Source organism: Protopterus annectens, chromosome 1.part0, assembly GCF_019279795.1.
Source record: "Protopterus annectens isolate FY-2018-M chromosome 1.part0, PAN1.0, whole genome shotgun sequence".
Classification (NCBI taxonomy): Eukaryota; Metazoa; Chordata; order Ceratodontiformes; family Protopteridae; genus Protopterus; species Protopterus annectens.
This window is the reverse complement of record NC_056725.1, coordinates 1,391,982,111-1,391,999,634: the sequence shown is the minus strand read 5'-3', so window position 1 is coordinate 1,391,999,634 and position 17,524 is coordinate 1,391,982,111. Positions and strand designations below refer to the sequence as shown.

The 17,524-nt window shown below is 41.6% G+C and overlaps 1 protein-coding gene across 1 annotated transcript in view; it reads left to right on the top strand.

Moving 5' to 3' along the window:
* The first annotated feature begins 240 nt into the window (after positions 1–240).
* BACH2 (BTB domain and CNC homolog 2) overlaps positions 241–17,524 on the top strand; it is a 293,625-nt gene continuing 276,341 nt past the window's right edge. The window contains exon 1 of the mRNA XM_044067191.1: positions 241–510. Within this exon, the coding sequence (XP_043923126.1) occupies positions 268–510 (243 nt within the window). The 5' untranslated portion in view covers positions 241–267. The remainder of the gene's footprint in view (positions 511–17,524) is intronic.

The following is a 17,524-nucleotide window of genomic DNA, read 5'->3' as shown; positions in this document are numbered from 1 at the left end:
ATGCTGTTAGTGCAACCTCCATAATAATGGAGATAGAGAGAGACACATGGAATAGGTATTTTGGCTGTTCACATGCTGGCTGTATAGTGACGGACTATTCATCTGACATATTCCATGCTGTGTGCAAAGTATTGTGCTTGAATTACTGATCATTTCTAAAGTACCTGCTGTCCCGAGCATGCTTGAGGGTATATTATGTTAACACTGTTCCTTGTTGTAGTGCACAGGGGTCTGATACCTCTTTCTCTTTTCCAGGGCACAAACGGAATGTCTGTGGATGAGAAGACTGAATCCCCCATGTACGTGTATGAGTCGACAGTTCATTGTACCAATGTCCTCTTGTGCCTCAACGACCAGCGGAAGCAGGATATCCTCTGTGATGTGACTGTCATTGTGGAAGGGAAAGAGTTTCGAGCACACCGGGCAGTGCTTGCAGCATGCAGTGAATACTTTCTACAGATCCTGGTTGGGCAGGCTGAACATGAGTTGGATATCAGCCTACCAGACGAGGTATGTCAGCGAGCCTTTCACAATATAGTGCTACAGATAACGGAGAGCCCATTGCTTATACATGACAAAACCAGAACGGGGGAGTTAGCTTGATTAACTATATTAACTTCCTTACCAATTCAACCCACTTCACTAGTTTTGTTTTCAGTTTAACTAGCCCCAAGATGTCCTTCAAGGATGCATCTGCAGTCCTAACATATGGGTTGTCCTGCCTCAGGCAGCCCTTCGGTCGGCCAGATTCCAAAGTCTGGGTCTGGCCTCGGCTGATGTCGCACTTCACCCGATGTCATAGCTGCTGTTTATTGGGTATAAAGGCATCAGCTGACGCCATTTTCCTCCGTCTTTCTTGCCGCATGGTGCCCGAAGCAGAAGCTGTTCGCAAGTGCCGGTCGGTCAGATCCAGAGATTTCTACTACCGAAGACTTCTAAAAAGCTAAGTACCCTGTTGGGGACTCTTTCTTGCCTCAGCCGATGTCAGAAAAAGTAAATAATTATTTAACTTGTGGGAAACAAATACCTCATAAGGATTTCCACTCTTACTGCCTTCCTTGCTTAGGCCCAGACCACGACGTATCAGCTTGTCTAGCCTGTGCTTCCTTCAACCGACGAACGCTTAAACGTCGGTCGGAGTTTGCAGAGGAGTTTTTTGGTCCCGCTTTTGCTTACAAAATGCCGTCGGAGACTCCGACTACACAAATAGCTAAAAAGCGCAAGGAAAAGGACCGACACTCGCGGTCCGCAGTTTCGGTTGAAACCGCGGTTAGGCCAACCAAAAGTGTCTTGGTTTCGGCTGAAACCGAGTCCTCGGTTCTTCCTTCGGCCGAAAGCATGCCTCCTATAGCCGAGGCCTCACAGACAATGGTCGAATCTGCTACTGATATTACTGCTACAGAAGCAGGCTCCCAGGATTTGTCGGATACTATTCCTTTAGACATATCTACCCCTGCACGTGGGGCTGCTAGACCCCCTGCTTCTATGTCCATCAAGGCTTTTGCCAGGGCTAAAGCAGCTAAATCTTCTAAGGCCTTACCTGCTAAAACTACCCCACATAGGCCTACCTCTAGTTCACAAATACTCAGCCTGGCTGAGGATCTCATTTCTTTGATCAGAGGATCACAACCTCACCCAGACAGGGCCTCTCAGCCCCCTTCAGATAAGAGGCCTAGGACTGAATCCCCGGAACCTGTCTCTACAGACTATTCCTCGGAGGACTCAGACATTACAGACCCTCAGGAAGGCCCATATTCTCCTTATGAGGATTCTGATGCAGAAGACTCCATTCCTTCTGCTTCTCCTCCTGAGGAATTTTCTTTTGGGGAAACCTTACATGCTATGAGGGAGCATTTCCAGTGGCAGGGCCAGGATTTTTCAGATTCAAGGAAAAGGCTAAGGACTTTCTTACACTTACCACAGCATAGGCCTTTAGCCATTCCTCCAGTACTAACAGTAGTTGACGATGCATTTAATGATGCCTGTACTGCTCCTGATTCTCTTCCTCCAGCCCCTGCCATGCCTGACAGATATTACAGGGTCCCGGACACACACTACCATTTGTATAAGGCTCCTGTTGCAGATCCAGAAACCATTTCACAGGGCCCAAAAGGTGTGGTAGCTGCTTCTGCCAAAAACCCTCTTCCCTCTGATAGGGAATCTAGAGCATTAGAGAGATGGGGTAAAAAGGTTTATACTTCTGCTGCTCTTTCGGCTAGGGCCTTAAACTGTCAATTTCACATGATTCAATATCAGGAATTTTTGTTAGACCAGCTAAATAAAAAACTGTCCTATCCTGAACCTATAGACCGCAAGTCTCTTCAGGATTTGGTACATAACTCTCAGCAGGTCAGTAACCATTTCTTAAAATGTGGCTATGATGCACTGGAGGCTTCCTTTAGATCAGCTATGACTGGAACAGTGATTCGAAGACATGCATGGTTAAAAGAACAGTCCTTACCAGATCATGTTAAATCAAAATTCCTAGATGCTCCCATGGAGAAACAAAGTTTGTTTGGCTCCCCTGCACAGGAGGTTCTGAAGAAGGTGGAAGAAAAAGCAAAATCTGTCCAAACAGTCAAGGATTTCTTACAGGTCCAACCTCTGACGTTTAGCAGAAATTGGCCTTCGAAGAATTGGTCCTTTCCAGACAACTCCAGAGCACAGAGAGGCAGAAATAGATGCCCAAGAGGCAGAAATCAATCTAGGGGTGCCTACAGGGGACGTCAGTGGCAACCTACCAATCAGAGAAGTACCGCCACAGATTCAACTGCAACCACTTCCACTGGACAGACACAATGACTTGGCTCTGATACCGCCTACTAGGGAACAACTGGAAGCTCCCTTGGGCGGAAAGCTAGCCTTATTTTCAGACAACTGGCATTACATTACAGGAGACAAATGGACTTTGCAAACAATAGACAAGGGCTACAGGTTTCACTTCCACACTCTACCAAAAAAGAGGGGAATGCCAAACCTACCACCAAGCCAAAAAACAGATGCTCTAAAACAAATCAACAACTTACTAAAAATAAGAGCTATAGAAAAGGTGCCACCTATGGAACAAGGCCAAGGTTTTTACTCCAGGCTTTTCCTGGTACCAAGAAAAGAAAATCAATGGAGACCTATTCTCGACTTGTCCGCACTGAACACATACCTCATTGTTCCAAAATTCAAAATGCTGACCCTCCAGCAGCTTCTTCCCATGCTGGGCAAGGAGTCTTGGCTGGTGACTCTAGATCTCAAGGAGGCATACCTGCACGTCCCTATATGACCAGATTGCAGAAGATACCTCAGATTTCTTGCAGGATCAGAGCATTATCAATTCTCAGCATTGCCCTTTGGCTTATCTACTGCGCCCAGAGTATTCACGAAATGCCTGGCATCAGTAATTTCTCATTGCAGGCTCCAGGGAATTCAAATTTACCCATACCTGGATGACTGCCTATTACAAGCAGACAACAAGGCACAATTAACAAAAGATTTGGAAAATGTCATACAACTGTTGCAAGCCTTGGGATACACAGTCAACATGCAGAAGTCAAGACTAGTACCTTCCCAAAGGATAACATTCTTGGGGGCAGATCTGGACACATCAACTCAGATGGCCTTTCTCACAGAAGAAAAACAAAAGCAACTACCAGGCTATTTCATGTCATTAACAAAACAAACGCAGCTTACTGCAAGGAAAGTCCTGTAAGCCCTGGGTTACATGGCATCCTGCATAATATTGATTCCACATGCCAGGCTACATATGAGAAAGTTACAATGGTACCTAAGGAATGTATGGTCTCAACACCAGCACAGTCTAGAAAACCAGATTCCAATAATTCCATGCCTGAAGCAAGAATTCCTGTGGTGGGCTCAGGCCTGCCAGTTGAACAGAGGCTTGCCTTTCCACAAACCACAGCCAAGCCAGACCATCACCACGGATGCATCAGACCTAGGATGGGGGGCTCACATGGTGGACAAGTGTATACAAGGCCTATGGACCCAAGACCAGCTGAATCTACACATAAATCTAAAGGAGATGCTGGCAGTGAAATATGCAATCCAGGCATTCAGACCACTCCTTCAACAGGGTCATCTGCTGATAAGGACGGACAACACCACAGTCATGTGGTACATCAACAAACAAGGAGGTACACATTCATATCCTCTATGCCGGATGGCAATGGACCTGTGGAATGTGGCCCTGAACCTCAACATTCAACTTCAGGCCAGATTTGTACCAGGAAAAGAAAATTCTCTAGCAGACACCTTAAGCAGAACTACCACGGATGCTCACGAATGGATGCTGCATCCAGATATTTTCAAAGCCATAACAGAGAAATGGGGACTACCACAGATAGACCTGTTTGCCTCCCCACACAATCACCAATTGAAAAAATTCTGCACAAGAACATACCACCCACTTGCTTGGAGGGTGGACTCACTTTCCTTCAGCTGGAAAAACCTGACAGCATATGCATTTCCACCTCTTCCCTTGCTGTACAAAGTTCTACTGAAGATCAGAGGATCAGCCAAGGGTAATCCTGATAGCTCCAGACTGGCCGAGGCAACATTGGTACCCACTACTGAGAAGCATGTCTCGGACACACGCATGGCATCTACCTCTATGTCCCTTACTACTAACACAGGACAACTACAAGATCCTACATCCAAACTTGAAAACACTGCAGCTAGCTGCTTGGAATATTGTATAAACCAAAATAACCCAGATTTATCTCAGAGGGTTAAGGACATTATCCTGGAGGCACGCAGACCCTCCACAAGGAAGACTTATTCAGCCAAGTGGAAAAGATACCTCATTTGGAGTGCAGCAAAGGGAGAACATGTCTCTGTGGCAAACATAGCACACATCCTGGAATACTTAGCAGAGCTGTTCCATAATGGCCTGTCTTACTCTTCCATTAAGATTCATGCATCAGCAATTTCAGCAGAATACAACTTGAATCCTCCTGTTTTCTCTCATCCTCTACTCAGGCAGTTCTTGAGAGGAATCAAAAATGTAAAGCCTCCAAGAAAACCACCTTTACCTACTTGGGATCTCAACTTTGTGCTGGAAAAGTTAACTCTTCCCCCTTTTGAACCAGCAGCAACAGCAGAATTACAATTCCTGTCTTGGAAAACTGCTTTCCTACTAGCAATCACTTCAGCAAGAAGGGTTTCTGAATTACAGGCATTAATGGCAGTACAGCCCTTCCTTATCTTCCATCAGGACAGAGTCTCTCTGAGAACCAACCCTACCTTTATGCCAAAAGTGGTCTCCAGAGTATCATTGAACCAAGCGATTCATTTACCTACATTCTTCCCCAACCCACAGAACAGGGGGGAAAGACTGCTACATACCTTGGATGTGCACAGACAATTACGCTACTATCTGGACAGAACTAAGACCAGCAGAAAAACTGACCAGCTTTTGGTAGCATATGCAACAGGAATGCAAGGAAAAGCAATTTCAAAACAGACAATCTCAAAATGGATAGGAAATTGCATTCGTTTTTGTTACTCTTTTCATGGAAAGACAACTCCTGATAATATCAGACCTCATTCCACAAGAGCTACAGCCACCACTACAGCTTTCCTACGAGGAGTGGCTACCAAAGACATTTTAGAAGCTGCTACCTGGAGCTCCGTGCATACATTTGCCAAGCATTACAATCTTCCTTTATACTCTAGATCCCGAGCAGGTTTTGCAACTGCTGTTTTGCAAGGGATCTTAACTACACCATCTTTATCTTAGTACCTCCTCCCCAGTTTGGCTATGGTATTCTACCCATATGTTAGGACTGCAGATGCATCCTTGAAGGACATAGTACAGTTTTGTACCTACCATAAATGTAGATGTCCGATAGGTATGCATCTGCAGTCAGGATTACCCACCCTCCTTCCCCTCTGTGGTACTCCTAGGGTATTTACCCATCTTTTAGCTAGCTGGGGGAATCTGTTATGGTGTATTTGTTTGTATATATGTAGATATATATCTATATTTGTTTATATTGTTTGCTCTCCACTGTTTGGAATTATTGCATTTATCCAAATTTAGCCTTACTAGAGGGCACCTGGCATCTGGGGCAAGAAACACTGAGGAAAATGGCGTCGGCTGATGCCTTTATACCCAATAAACAGCAGCTATGACGTCGGGTGAAGTGCGACATCAGCCGAGGCCAGACCCAGACTTTGGAATCCGGCCGACCGAAGGGCTGCCTGAGGCAGGACAACCCATATGTTAGGACTGCAGATGCATACCTATCGGACATCTACATTTATGGTAGGTACAAAACTGTACTTTTCTTTTGTTACAAGCAGTAGTGGTTGTAGCGTTTGAAGCTGCTCTACAGAACAATTGTATTTGTCTATTTTCTGCAGTTTTAAAGCATTCCCTAAAAAGGTCATATTGCGTGGAAAAGTTCCTAGATGTGTTACAACTTCCATTGATTGTACTGCATGCATTATTTACATTAGCTCTGTAGTGTATAAAAAGAAGCTCCATACTGGTAAAGAAAAGTACATGTAACACATATGTAAATATGTTATGTGGGTAAGTACATCCATACACATGCACATACATGTGTACTCTCTGCATTCCTTGAGATGGACCTCTGCTTACAGTCCAATGAACATGAAGGGACCTCACTGTCACTAAGTGAGGAGATGGTGGGAGGAAGTCACAGATGAGTGGCATGATGTCACGTAGCGTGTCTTAGCACTCCTTGCCTACCTTTGACCTTCTTACTCCCATCACAGACTGTCTTCAGTGAGGATCCTTCTTTAGATCATGGGACAATATTTCATATTATCTAAATGGCTAGAAAAGGTAGACAGGAGATGCATATGACCTGTACTGCTGAATATGTGATCGTAGCAAACACCTAAGTTACACCTGCATTTTCAAGATTACACCTGCCCAGCCTAGATGCAACATTTGGTTTTCTGTGGAATTTTTATCAGTGATTTCACATTTATAAATAGTAATGCACTATAAGGACACAATTTATTTATTTTTGTCAGGTAACTAAATTGTTCAGAGATGTACTCTGTATTTTCTTGTTCTCACATGTTGGCATACCTTTTCAAAAGTACAGTACTATATAAGACTGCTGACCATTGGTCACCAGCGATTTTATGTGTTAAGGATCTCCAGAAGTAGTTCTTGGTGGGTCTTTCTGGATTATTTCGTATGCTTCTGCATTTGTGCTCTCTCATCTTCTCTATATTAATTATGCAACAAGGGAAGAAATTGAATATTATGAATATTAACTTTACAAACAGCTTCTGGTGAAACAGTATTCTGCAAAAATAATTCATCTTCCTTATGTGTGGTTACAGAAAATGCAGATCAGACATTTTCTAATTGTTATATTTCCTCAGCTGTGTCATCATGTAGACTGTTTCTTTGTCTAGATCTTCAGTAACTGGATAGTCGCATTGGAACCATGTTGTAGTTTTTATAGAAGAGACTTGCGCCACAAGCGATAGAGAAATAAATCACAGGGAAGGTAACGACAAATTACAAACCGAGCGTAGCATTGCAGTTACGAGCTAACATTACAGACTTGCGAATACCATTTAGTGGCACAGATCTGGGGGAAGGGGGGATGGGGCAGAAAGAAATACTGAAGAGGTGCAGAAGCAGTTCAGAAATAAAGGGAAAGGAGAAAGGTACATGTTGTAGGAAAGCACATGGATGTGCTCAAGTAAAGGCTCAGCCAAAATAAAGTGTATGCTGAGTATGAGTGAGTGCATGTTTTAATTAGATAGCAACAGGGCAGAGGGAAAAGCAAACAGCAAATTCATGTTAGCAAGGGTGCCGTAGTGTCACTGGGTTCTCTAAAGGAATAAAATCAGATTTCTGAAAAAGATGCTTTTCTACCCTTATACTGTTTTGCAACTGTGGATTTTGTTGCATGAATTAAGTCTTTGTTGATGCACCAATCAGACAAACATTTTCTGTGGTGCTCTGTGAGTGTACAAGGGGAAGATTGTATTGGAAATTCTGAATCATTAAAACAGCAGCTAGTTTTATGTTTATTTCATCATCTGAATGTTTTTTCCCCTAGCAGTCATGTCAAAGAAAGGATATTTATTAGTTTGCCTGATCACGCTATGTCATGAAGCGATGATCATCAGATCAGTGATGTAAAGTGGAATTCGCAGCAATTCACAAAGAACCCTTATTTCATAAAAATCGTCCACTTAATTATGCCTTCAATTCGTACTCAAGAAGTGTAATGACACTTGTGAATTCATAATGGTTTTCTCTCTCCCATTCATATCCTAATAAAAAAAGTGTTACAGAGAGGGCTGCATGGCTGCCAGCCAGGGGAATAGTAGGTCATGCCAGTATTAACTGGCACAGGGCCATTATCTAATTAACATCACTTGCTTCTTACTTGTAATGGCTCTTGAGTAAATGAGGGCATTCCTTGCACTCCATCAGCACATTGAGTCAGAAGCCTGTGCTTTCTTTAAAAATATCTACAGTAATGTATCATTTTTTTCTGGTACAAAACACTAGTGTACATGTTGCAGGTAGTGATTTAGGTATACTGGCATAAATGGCAGTGAAAGGAACAGCCATATGCACTCATGGGTTCACAGGTAAATACTAGGCTATCAGTTTTCAGACTATTGAAAGCCTAGCCAATCACCAGAAGTTAGAATCAAACCTAGTACCTTCTGTTAGAATCAAACCTAGTACCTTCTGATTGAGAGGTTAAGATTTTAACTACTATGCCAACCCTCCCCCCAACTTAGTGGTGTTACATCCACTTTCATTACTATTATATCTACAATCATAACTCAGTGGTATTGCACCTATAGTCAAAATTATTACATTTACTGTTATAACTTTGTGATATTACATCAGTAGTCATCATTATTATGTCTATAGTTATACCTCAGTGGTATTATATTTACAGTTATCATTATTATATCTGTAGTCATCATTATTACATCTACAGTCATAGCTCAATGGTGTTATATCTACAATCATCATTATTACATTTACAGTCATTAATATTACATATTCCATCCTAGCTCAGTGGTGTTATACTTTCAGTTATCATTATTAAATCTAGTTGTAGCTCAGCAGTATTACATCTACAGTCATCATTATTACACCTGTATTTTTAGTCAGTGGTGTTGCATCTACAGTCATCATTATTACATCTGCAGTCATATTTTGGTGGCATTTTATCCACACTTCTGGGTTCCTCAGTGGTGTTTTACCTACAGTCGTACCCTCAGTGATATTACACCTACAGAAATAATTAATGGTACTGCACCCGCAGTCATAGATAACTTAGTGATATTATACCTGCAAGCACAGATATTAACACCCATGGTCATAGATCAGGAGTCTTATACATGCAGGCATAGATACCTCACTGATACTAATACCTCAGTGGTATTACACCTGTAGTCATAGATAGCACAGTAGCTTTGCACCTGGAGTCGTAACTCAGGCCTAAAATACCTAGAGGTGCTTACCAAACAACAGCGGTCAGCAGTGCCCTGTAGAGTAGTAAACACCTACAAAGCAAATTTTCTCTATAGAACAGTGTGTAAAACTGTACCCTTTAAAACAGCAAGTGTAGACCAAGTACCTTGGGTGCCAACAAGCTAAGAGCAACTAGATGGGCATCAGGTCATGACTGTTGTCATGTTCAGCAACACGCTTTGCTAAGGCATTGCTACCATGTATATCTGAGCGATGTTCTGTTATTCATTCCTATCATTTACCACAATATTTACCTACATAGAAGGAAGAACAATTATTACACATAGCAAGATATACTATATTGATAGTATTACATGTGGCAAAACAAGTAGAGACATATTCTTGCCCAGTTCGTGGATGTATAAAAACATTATCACTAAGTATAAGTTTACAGCAAACACAATTATAGCAGGGGAATGTTCCATGTCTTCTATCTATAGTGTCATGATTTTAGGTTTAGAGCAATAGAGCTAGTGTATAAAAACAGCAGAGGAGGGAATAGTAACAATGTGCTGGAATTAAGGGAATCTAATTGGATCTTGCATTTCCAGGCTGATTCCTTCCCTTTAATTAATACTGCGGTTACTATAAAACCTGTTTTAGTAAGAAAACAAATGAGATGATTTTATAGGTGCATTATAGATTCAGTACGTTGGATGCTTGTTTTTATGTGCACTGAAGAAGGGTATTGACCGGAAAGATTTGCACAATAAAATTTGGGCATTTCAAAAGTCTTGACTTGTTTATTGGCTGCTTTGCTTCATTTTGCTCTTGACTTCGTTCACCACAGGTGTCTGGCTTTTTGGTTTGTATTGATCAGCATATTACCATCACCATAGATGATGTTGTAATACAACCAAAAGATGATTGATTATAACATTTGGTTATATTTCTGGTGGCATGCCAAGGGGATCAAATATTTCTCAGCTTGGGAGGATATGGTTAACAGACCACATTGCTTTCTCAAGGATGATTTCCAACTGTCCTCTCTAGGCTTTCAAATAATGGCTACTGACATACCAAAATAAACTCAACTAAGCCTCAAGGTGTTACTGCTCAATGCCAGCAGCCTAAATAAAAATATTCACTCCTTCTGAGCCCTAGACATCTGTGCAGTTACCAAGACATGGTTTAAATCGGCAGAGAGTACCCCAGCAGTGCAAGGTTTTAGTCCCTTCCACACTTTAGATAAGTAGCTGCACAGAGAAGGGCTAAAGGTGATGTCTCAATATACAGCAATAAGAAACATAACTCTAAGTTGGCCAGACAGGATGACACACTGGAGTACCTCCGCAGGCAGATCACCATAAATCCTGTGCCATATCCTAGTCAGCTATAGGCCACCCTCCATATCCTAAAAGCTCACAATGCATACTTGAACCTATTGGAGATACTTACCATCCAACCTAACAACCTACTTATGGGAGACATTGTAGTCTGGGAATCCCACACAGCCTCATACAGACTTAGAGATTCCTGGACTGCTTAAGTATAAACACCCTTGACAAAGTAGTGAATACACCCACTAGAGGCTCCAACATACTGGACCTCATGCTTACCACCATGGGAGAATACTGCACCCCCCAATATCTTATCCTCCTGGAAATGTCTGACCATAAAGATCTCTCCTTCAAAATCAAGTTAATCTCCATAACCCTAATAAAGCAGTAATGATTAGGAACTATTCCAAGACAAATTAGTTTTTATTACGTGATGGTATCTCAAAATTCAGTGCTCCTCCAAACCCCAAAGAACACAGCAGCCTACGCTGAATTGCTGTCAGAAACTCTGTAAAACCATATCAATGGCTGCATAGAGGCTGTTCTACCCACCAGAAACAAGCCCAGAACTAACCCCAGAAACAAACTGCCCTGGAGGCATCCAAAATTAAACAGGATATACAACAAAAGAAAAAAAATATGACAAAAATCAGGAATGGTAATCCCCATAAAGATAAAAACTCTTTCATCAAACTAAATATGCAACTAAGAGGGCTAATTAGGTCAAATAAAGACAACTTTAAAGTTAAGATGGAGGATAACCATAAGGCCTTCTTCAGCTGTGTCAGAAACCTCAAGGGCAGCACACACTAATGTGCTGAACTGGGGTTAATGGTACCACATTCACCGTGGCTGGCAATATAATGAATCTGTTAATGAACAAATTCTGTTCTAACTTTACCACTTTCTCACCTACTAACCATACCCCAAGAAATAACCTCAAGCTTAAATCTCAATACCAAGAAATGAGTTATAGTACCTTCTGTGAAATTGACCACTCTCAGGTAACTATGTCATCAGTAAAACACCCCTAAAAGCTGAATCACTAATCAGGGATCTGGGAACACATGTAGATAGTAACCTGGCCTTTGACCAGCAGGTGTCCGAGGTAGAAAGAATATCATTCTATGTTGCTCTGATATGTACCTGAAGAGACACCTGTAGCAACTGGAACAACCACAGAGGTTCTTTAAAAGGTAATACAGGGAGTAAACAGAATGCCCTACCCTGACCACTTCAAGGTCCTATTTATTTACTCAGTATCATACAGACATTTGAGAGGTGATTTTTGCCTGGCATACAAGGCATCCCTGGAACCTGTTTTGATAAACCTTTTGTACATCCACAAAACAAACAGCATCAGAACTGCTAGATCAAAAGCTTGACATTTTGCTCGCTACATAAATGGGACATGTTAGTTATGTTTTTCATGGAATTCCCATTCTCTGGAACAGGCTTCCCATCCGTATGAAGCAGAGTTCCTCCCTCACCGTATATTAGTGCAACTTGGACCAATAGATGGGTAATGGGAAATTTTCCCCTGGTCTGGCACCTATGTCTCTGAAAGACAGAGGCAGTCAGTAAATCACCCCCTATATGAATCAAGTTTGTGGGTCACATTTGGGTTGCACAGCTAGGCTTATAAGGACCAGAATTAGTGTTCCATAGCTAGTACAGACATGTGAACCTACAGTCATAAGTAGCACAGCAGTATTACACCTGCAGTTGTAGGTGGATGAGTAACATCTGCTGTCTTACATAACACAGAGGTCGTAACACCTACAGTTATAGGCATCTCAGTGGTGTTAGACCTACAGTCATAGATAGTGAAGTGGTGTTACAGCTACAGTCATGCGTATTTCACTGGAAGTACACCCACATTCTTAATTCAGTGGTATTATGCCTATTGTCATGGGTCTGTCAGTGGTGTTACACCTAGACTCATTTGTGGCTCAGTGGTATTACACCTAGAGTCAATTGTGGCTCAGTGGTATTGCACCTAGAGTCAATTGTGGCTCAGTGGTATTACACCTAGACTCATTTGTGGCTCAGTGGTATTACACCTAGAGTCAATTGTGGTTCAGTGGTGTTATTTATTTATTTATTTTTTTGGACTGAGTTAGTCCCACTAAGCTAGTAGCCTTTTTTCAGGGAAGGCCCGGGGTGGTATTTATATTATTAGGGGAAATTTTTGTCCAGAACATTGAAGAAATTCCCCTACTCTTTTTGATAGGAGCCATGGGATCTTTTGCATCCATTTGAACTACCACCAACTCAAGTAAATGGGACCTTCGTTTAATGTCTCATTCAAAGGATGGCTCACTCGGGAGTGCAGCTCCCCACCACCACCTTATGCTGCACTACAGTGTTAGCAATTGATCTACCTGGTGTGGGAGTAGAACCCATAGCCTTCTGTACCAAAGATGAGTGTGCTGACTGTTGCACCACTGATACTGCTTACACCGAGAGTTATTAGTGTCTCACTGATATTACAGTTACAGTCGTAGGTCAGTGGTGTTATACCTATGGCCATAGACAATGCAATGGTATTACACATCCATTTTAGGGATGTTACACCTGCAATTCCAAATAGTTCAATTGCACCAATAGTTATCAGTAGCTCAGTCATCATATTATCTTCTCTTTTCCAGGAAGGCCATCGGGTAAGACTGAGGCAGATTTATTTACTTATTAAGCAAAGATATATTTCATTTGTTTTGACTGTTATTCAAAGTTCCCGGAAGTTCTGAAGCCAAACTATAAATGGAGATGCCAGTAATGTACCTAAAGCATTATTCTTGAGACAAGGTATTCCACGTGACATTGGGTCACATAATGGTGTGCAGTATGCCAGTTCAAAGACTAGGAATTGAAATGTGTTACACACAATACAAAGAGTGCACTGTTCAATGGTCAGGTAACGAGAGCAGAGCATGAAGCATTTAATGAAGAAATCACAGAGCATTCAGTGACTGTTACTCTGATGCAGGGTGTTGATGGGTCACTTGCTCAGTTGCCTGTATGTCATAAGTAACTAAGTAAGTGGTAAATCAGCTCTATGTCATAGATTGAAAGGAAGGATTTCTTGAGCTGGTTCCATGCTACAGAGACATGGATGATCTGAGTTTGATTTGCAGTTTTGGCCCTGGAGGAGCCAAGTAGGAAGGTGAGTGAGTGAGTGAGTGAGTGAGTGAGTGAGTGAGTGAGTGAGTGAGTGAGTGAGTGAGTGAGTGAGTGAGTGACCAATGCCATTTTACCCTTCCTTAGGTGTGGGATGGCAGCTTAATCATCTGTAAGACTGACAGCCTAGTGGAAGCTGGGTGTAACAGCAACATATTCCAATGTCAGCACCTAACAAGCAGTGTTATTGTAGACAGCAAATATGAATGTGCACTGAAGCCCTTAAAGCATTGGGTCTGGGACTGTGGGATCCCTGCATGCCAGGCCTGAGGAGAGGGGGATGCAGCCGGTACATCACTCCAGGGCTTATGAAGCTCAAGGGGGCCCAATGAAGCCCAAGAAGCATCACGGAAACCAAAACATATCATCGTCTCGACTCTCAAGAAGGAGACATCCTTACAAACTAAGACAAAGAATGGCGCGAGAACTTTCACATACAAGATCGCAAAGCATTGAGTGAGCGCAAAGCAATAGAAGGTCGTGACAATGATAAAATACTTTTGAAGTTTTGAGTGACATACTATGGCGCATTCAAGATTCAACGAACAAAAACTTGTGAAGGTGATTGTCAACGAGTGTTCTCACGTGTTCTTTCCTACTAGCTTCAAACTTATTGCTCGGATTACACCTGCTTGCTTTCCCGCCGAATCCCAAGAGGAAGAAGAAAACGGGACACAAGCTGATTCATTGTGGACTGCAAAGAAGACTTTACAGGAAAGCGAAGGAAGAAATAATTCCACAGGTAAAGTTCCCTAGCAGAAATCAATAGCAATATTGTGCTAACTTTCGAACCACTAACAAAATTCTCAATAGCAATACGGTAAATTTCTATGTTCTATATTTCATTTCAGGTACCGGCCTTAAACATGTCATCTCAAAAATCTGGAACTCAAAAACGTAAAGAAAAACAAAAACATGATGAGATTAATAAAAAAAGGACTGCAAACACTCTTTCAAGTTGACGTTAAATGCAAACAGGGTTGCCAGACGTCCCTATTTGGGCGGAACTGTCCAGAGATCAGCAGCCTGATCCCGAGTCCCGCCCTACCGGTTTAAATCCCGGGCAGCCTCCGCTTTTATTTTTTGATTGGCCCATATACCAGCATACGGGCCAATCAAAAATCGCTACACACAGAGCTTCTTGTGTTTAATGTGGAAGTTCTGCATTAAATGAAGCTCTGTGTTTAGTGATTTTTGATTGGCCCGTATGCCGGTATACGGGCCAATCAAAACATCTCAAAACAGAGCTACTTCTGTTTAATGCAGAACTGCGATGTTCTGCATTAAACAGAAGTAGCTCCGTGTTTAGTGATTTTTGATTGGCCCATATACCGGTATACGGGCCAATCAAAACATCGCAAAACAGAGCTACTTCTGTTTAATGCGGAACATCGCAGTTCCGCATTAAACAGAAGTAGCTCTGTGTTTAGCGATTTTTGATTAGCCCGTATACCGGTATACGAGCCAATCAAAAAATCACAAAACAGAGCTACTTCTGTGTAATGCGGAACTGCGATGTTTCGCATTAAACAGAAGTAGCTCTGTGTTTATTTTTGATTGGCCTAGGCCAAGCAAATAAAAAATAATCACAGAGCTACTACTTCTGTTTAATGCGGAACTCTGATGTTCCGCATTAAAGACGTGGAAGATTTTTTTTTTAGTCTTCACTTCTTCACTTACAGTGAAAGACCTTTTTTTTTTTTTTTTGTTAGTCTGTACTTTGTCTACTTTGTCCCTACCTGGCCAGTCTGTAATCTGGCAACCCTGAGTGCAAAACAAGAGAAACTGACAAAAATGAAACTTTAGATTTAGAACAAGATGAGCCAAATGCAGAACTGAAACAAAGGACAGAATCTCATGAAGCCAGTTTGGATTTTCAAAAAACATCAGATCAAGTAAATCCTAATGTGAGTCTTGCATAAAAGGTGGATGACACAAATGTGGATTTGGAGGATGGAGGATATGAGAGAAAAGGAGATTTGAAGGAACAAGTGAATGTTAGTGATGAAAAGAGAAGTGAGGTAACGAGTACGTTAATGTCCACAGAATCTGGCCACGGTGAAGAAAAGAGTAACATTGGAATTGACATTGGAGTTCTTGTAACAGAGGTTCCTTCTCAGCTGGATATAGAAAACTGTGTTATGAAAGGTCATATTGGCTATCCTAAAACATTTCCCAAAGATATGAATAACCAAGTATTTCCAGAAAGCATACTAACATTTCAAAATTTGAATGGTGAGAAACATGTCCAAGATTGGCTTGTGTGGAGTGATGTTAAACAAGCATTATATTGTTTTCTCTGCCGATTATTTTGGAACAATCTGTGTTGCAACATTAGCTCCGCATCCAAGTCTATGCTTGCATCATCAGACGGATGGTCAGCTGCTGGAAAGTGGCGAAAATTATGTAGTCGCATCTCAGAGCATGAGAGAAGCAATAGTCATAGGCAATGCTATCTGGCTTGGTGAGAATTAGAAAGATGCCTGTCTTCTGATAAGGGCTTTGAAAATCTCTTAGAGGCATCAGTTGCAACAGAATCTGTCAAGTGGTACAACATTATGAAATGAATCATTGATGTTATACTATTCCTTGGAGAACGTGGGCTTGCTTTACGTGGTAGTTCACAGTGCATTGTTGACAAGGACTGTGGAAATTTTTTTGGGCTAATAGAGTTGTTGTCTCATTGGGATCCAATTCTAAAAGAACATGTGTTGCAAGTTAAAGAGTCACAAGAAAAGTCGGAACAACTTCAAGTGCATTTATCTCTCTGCTGATTCTCAAAATGAGTTAATTGCTGAATGTTCTGAACTTGTGAAACAACACATTTTGCAGGATAGAAAGACTGCAAAGTACTTTGCAATGATAGTTAATTCCACACCTAATGCGTCTCATGTTGAGCAGACAACATTCCTGCTACGTTATGTAATTTAAAATGAATCTCAGTTTGAAATTGTAGAATGATTTCTGAAATTTGTTGACTGCAGTGACAAAACTGGATCTGACATAGCAGAGATGATTATAGTTGCATTGAACGAACATGATATTCCACTGATTGCCGAGCACAGGGTTATGACAATGCAGCCAACGTCATGAAAATATAAAGGTGCACAAGCAAGAATACTTGAGCAGTGTTCAACAGCTATATTTTCTCCATGTGGATGCCACACACTCAATTTGTGTGGAAATTATGCTGCAGAATGTGTTCCTGAAACCATAACATACTTTGGAACTATACAAATTGTTTATAACTTGTTTAGCTCTAGTCCATATTGATGGAAAATTTTGCAGAATCATATTGGCTGTTCTCTTCATGGCATATCTAGCACACGGTGGTTAGACCGTGTTGAAAGTGTGAAGCCCTTTGTAGCCCATCTGCCTGGCATCAAATTAGCATTAGAAGACCTCTTGAAGCTGAACTTAACTGCCAAAACAAGAACAGAGATTAATGGAGCTTTGTCTTATGTGACATAATTTGTTTGTGTGATAATGTCTGTTGTATGGTACAAAATATTTGTTCCAGTTGATATCTGTAACAAAGTTATCCAATCCAGAAATGCAG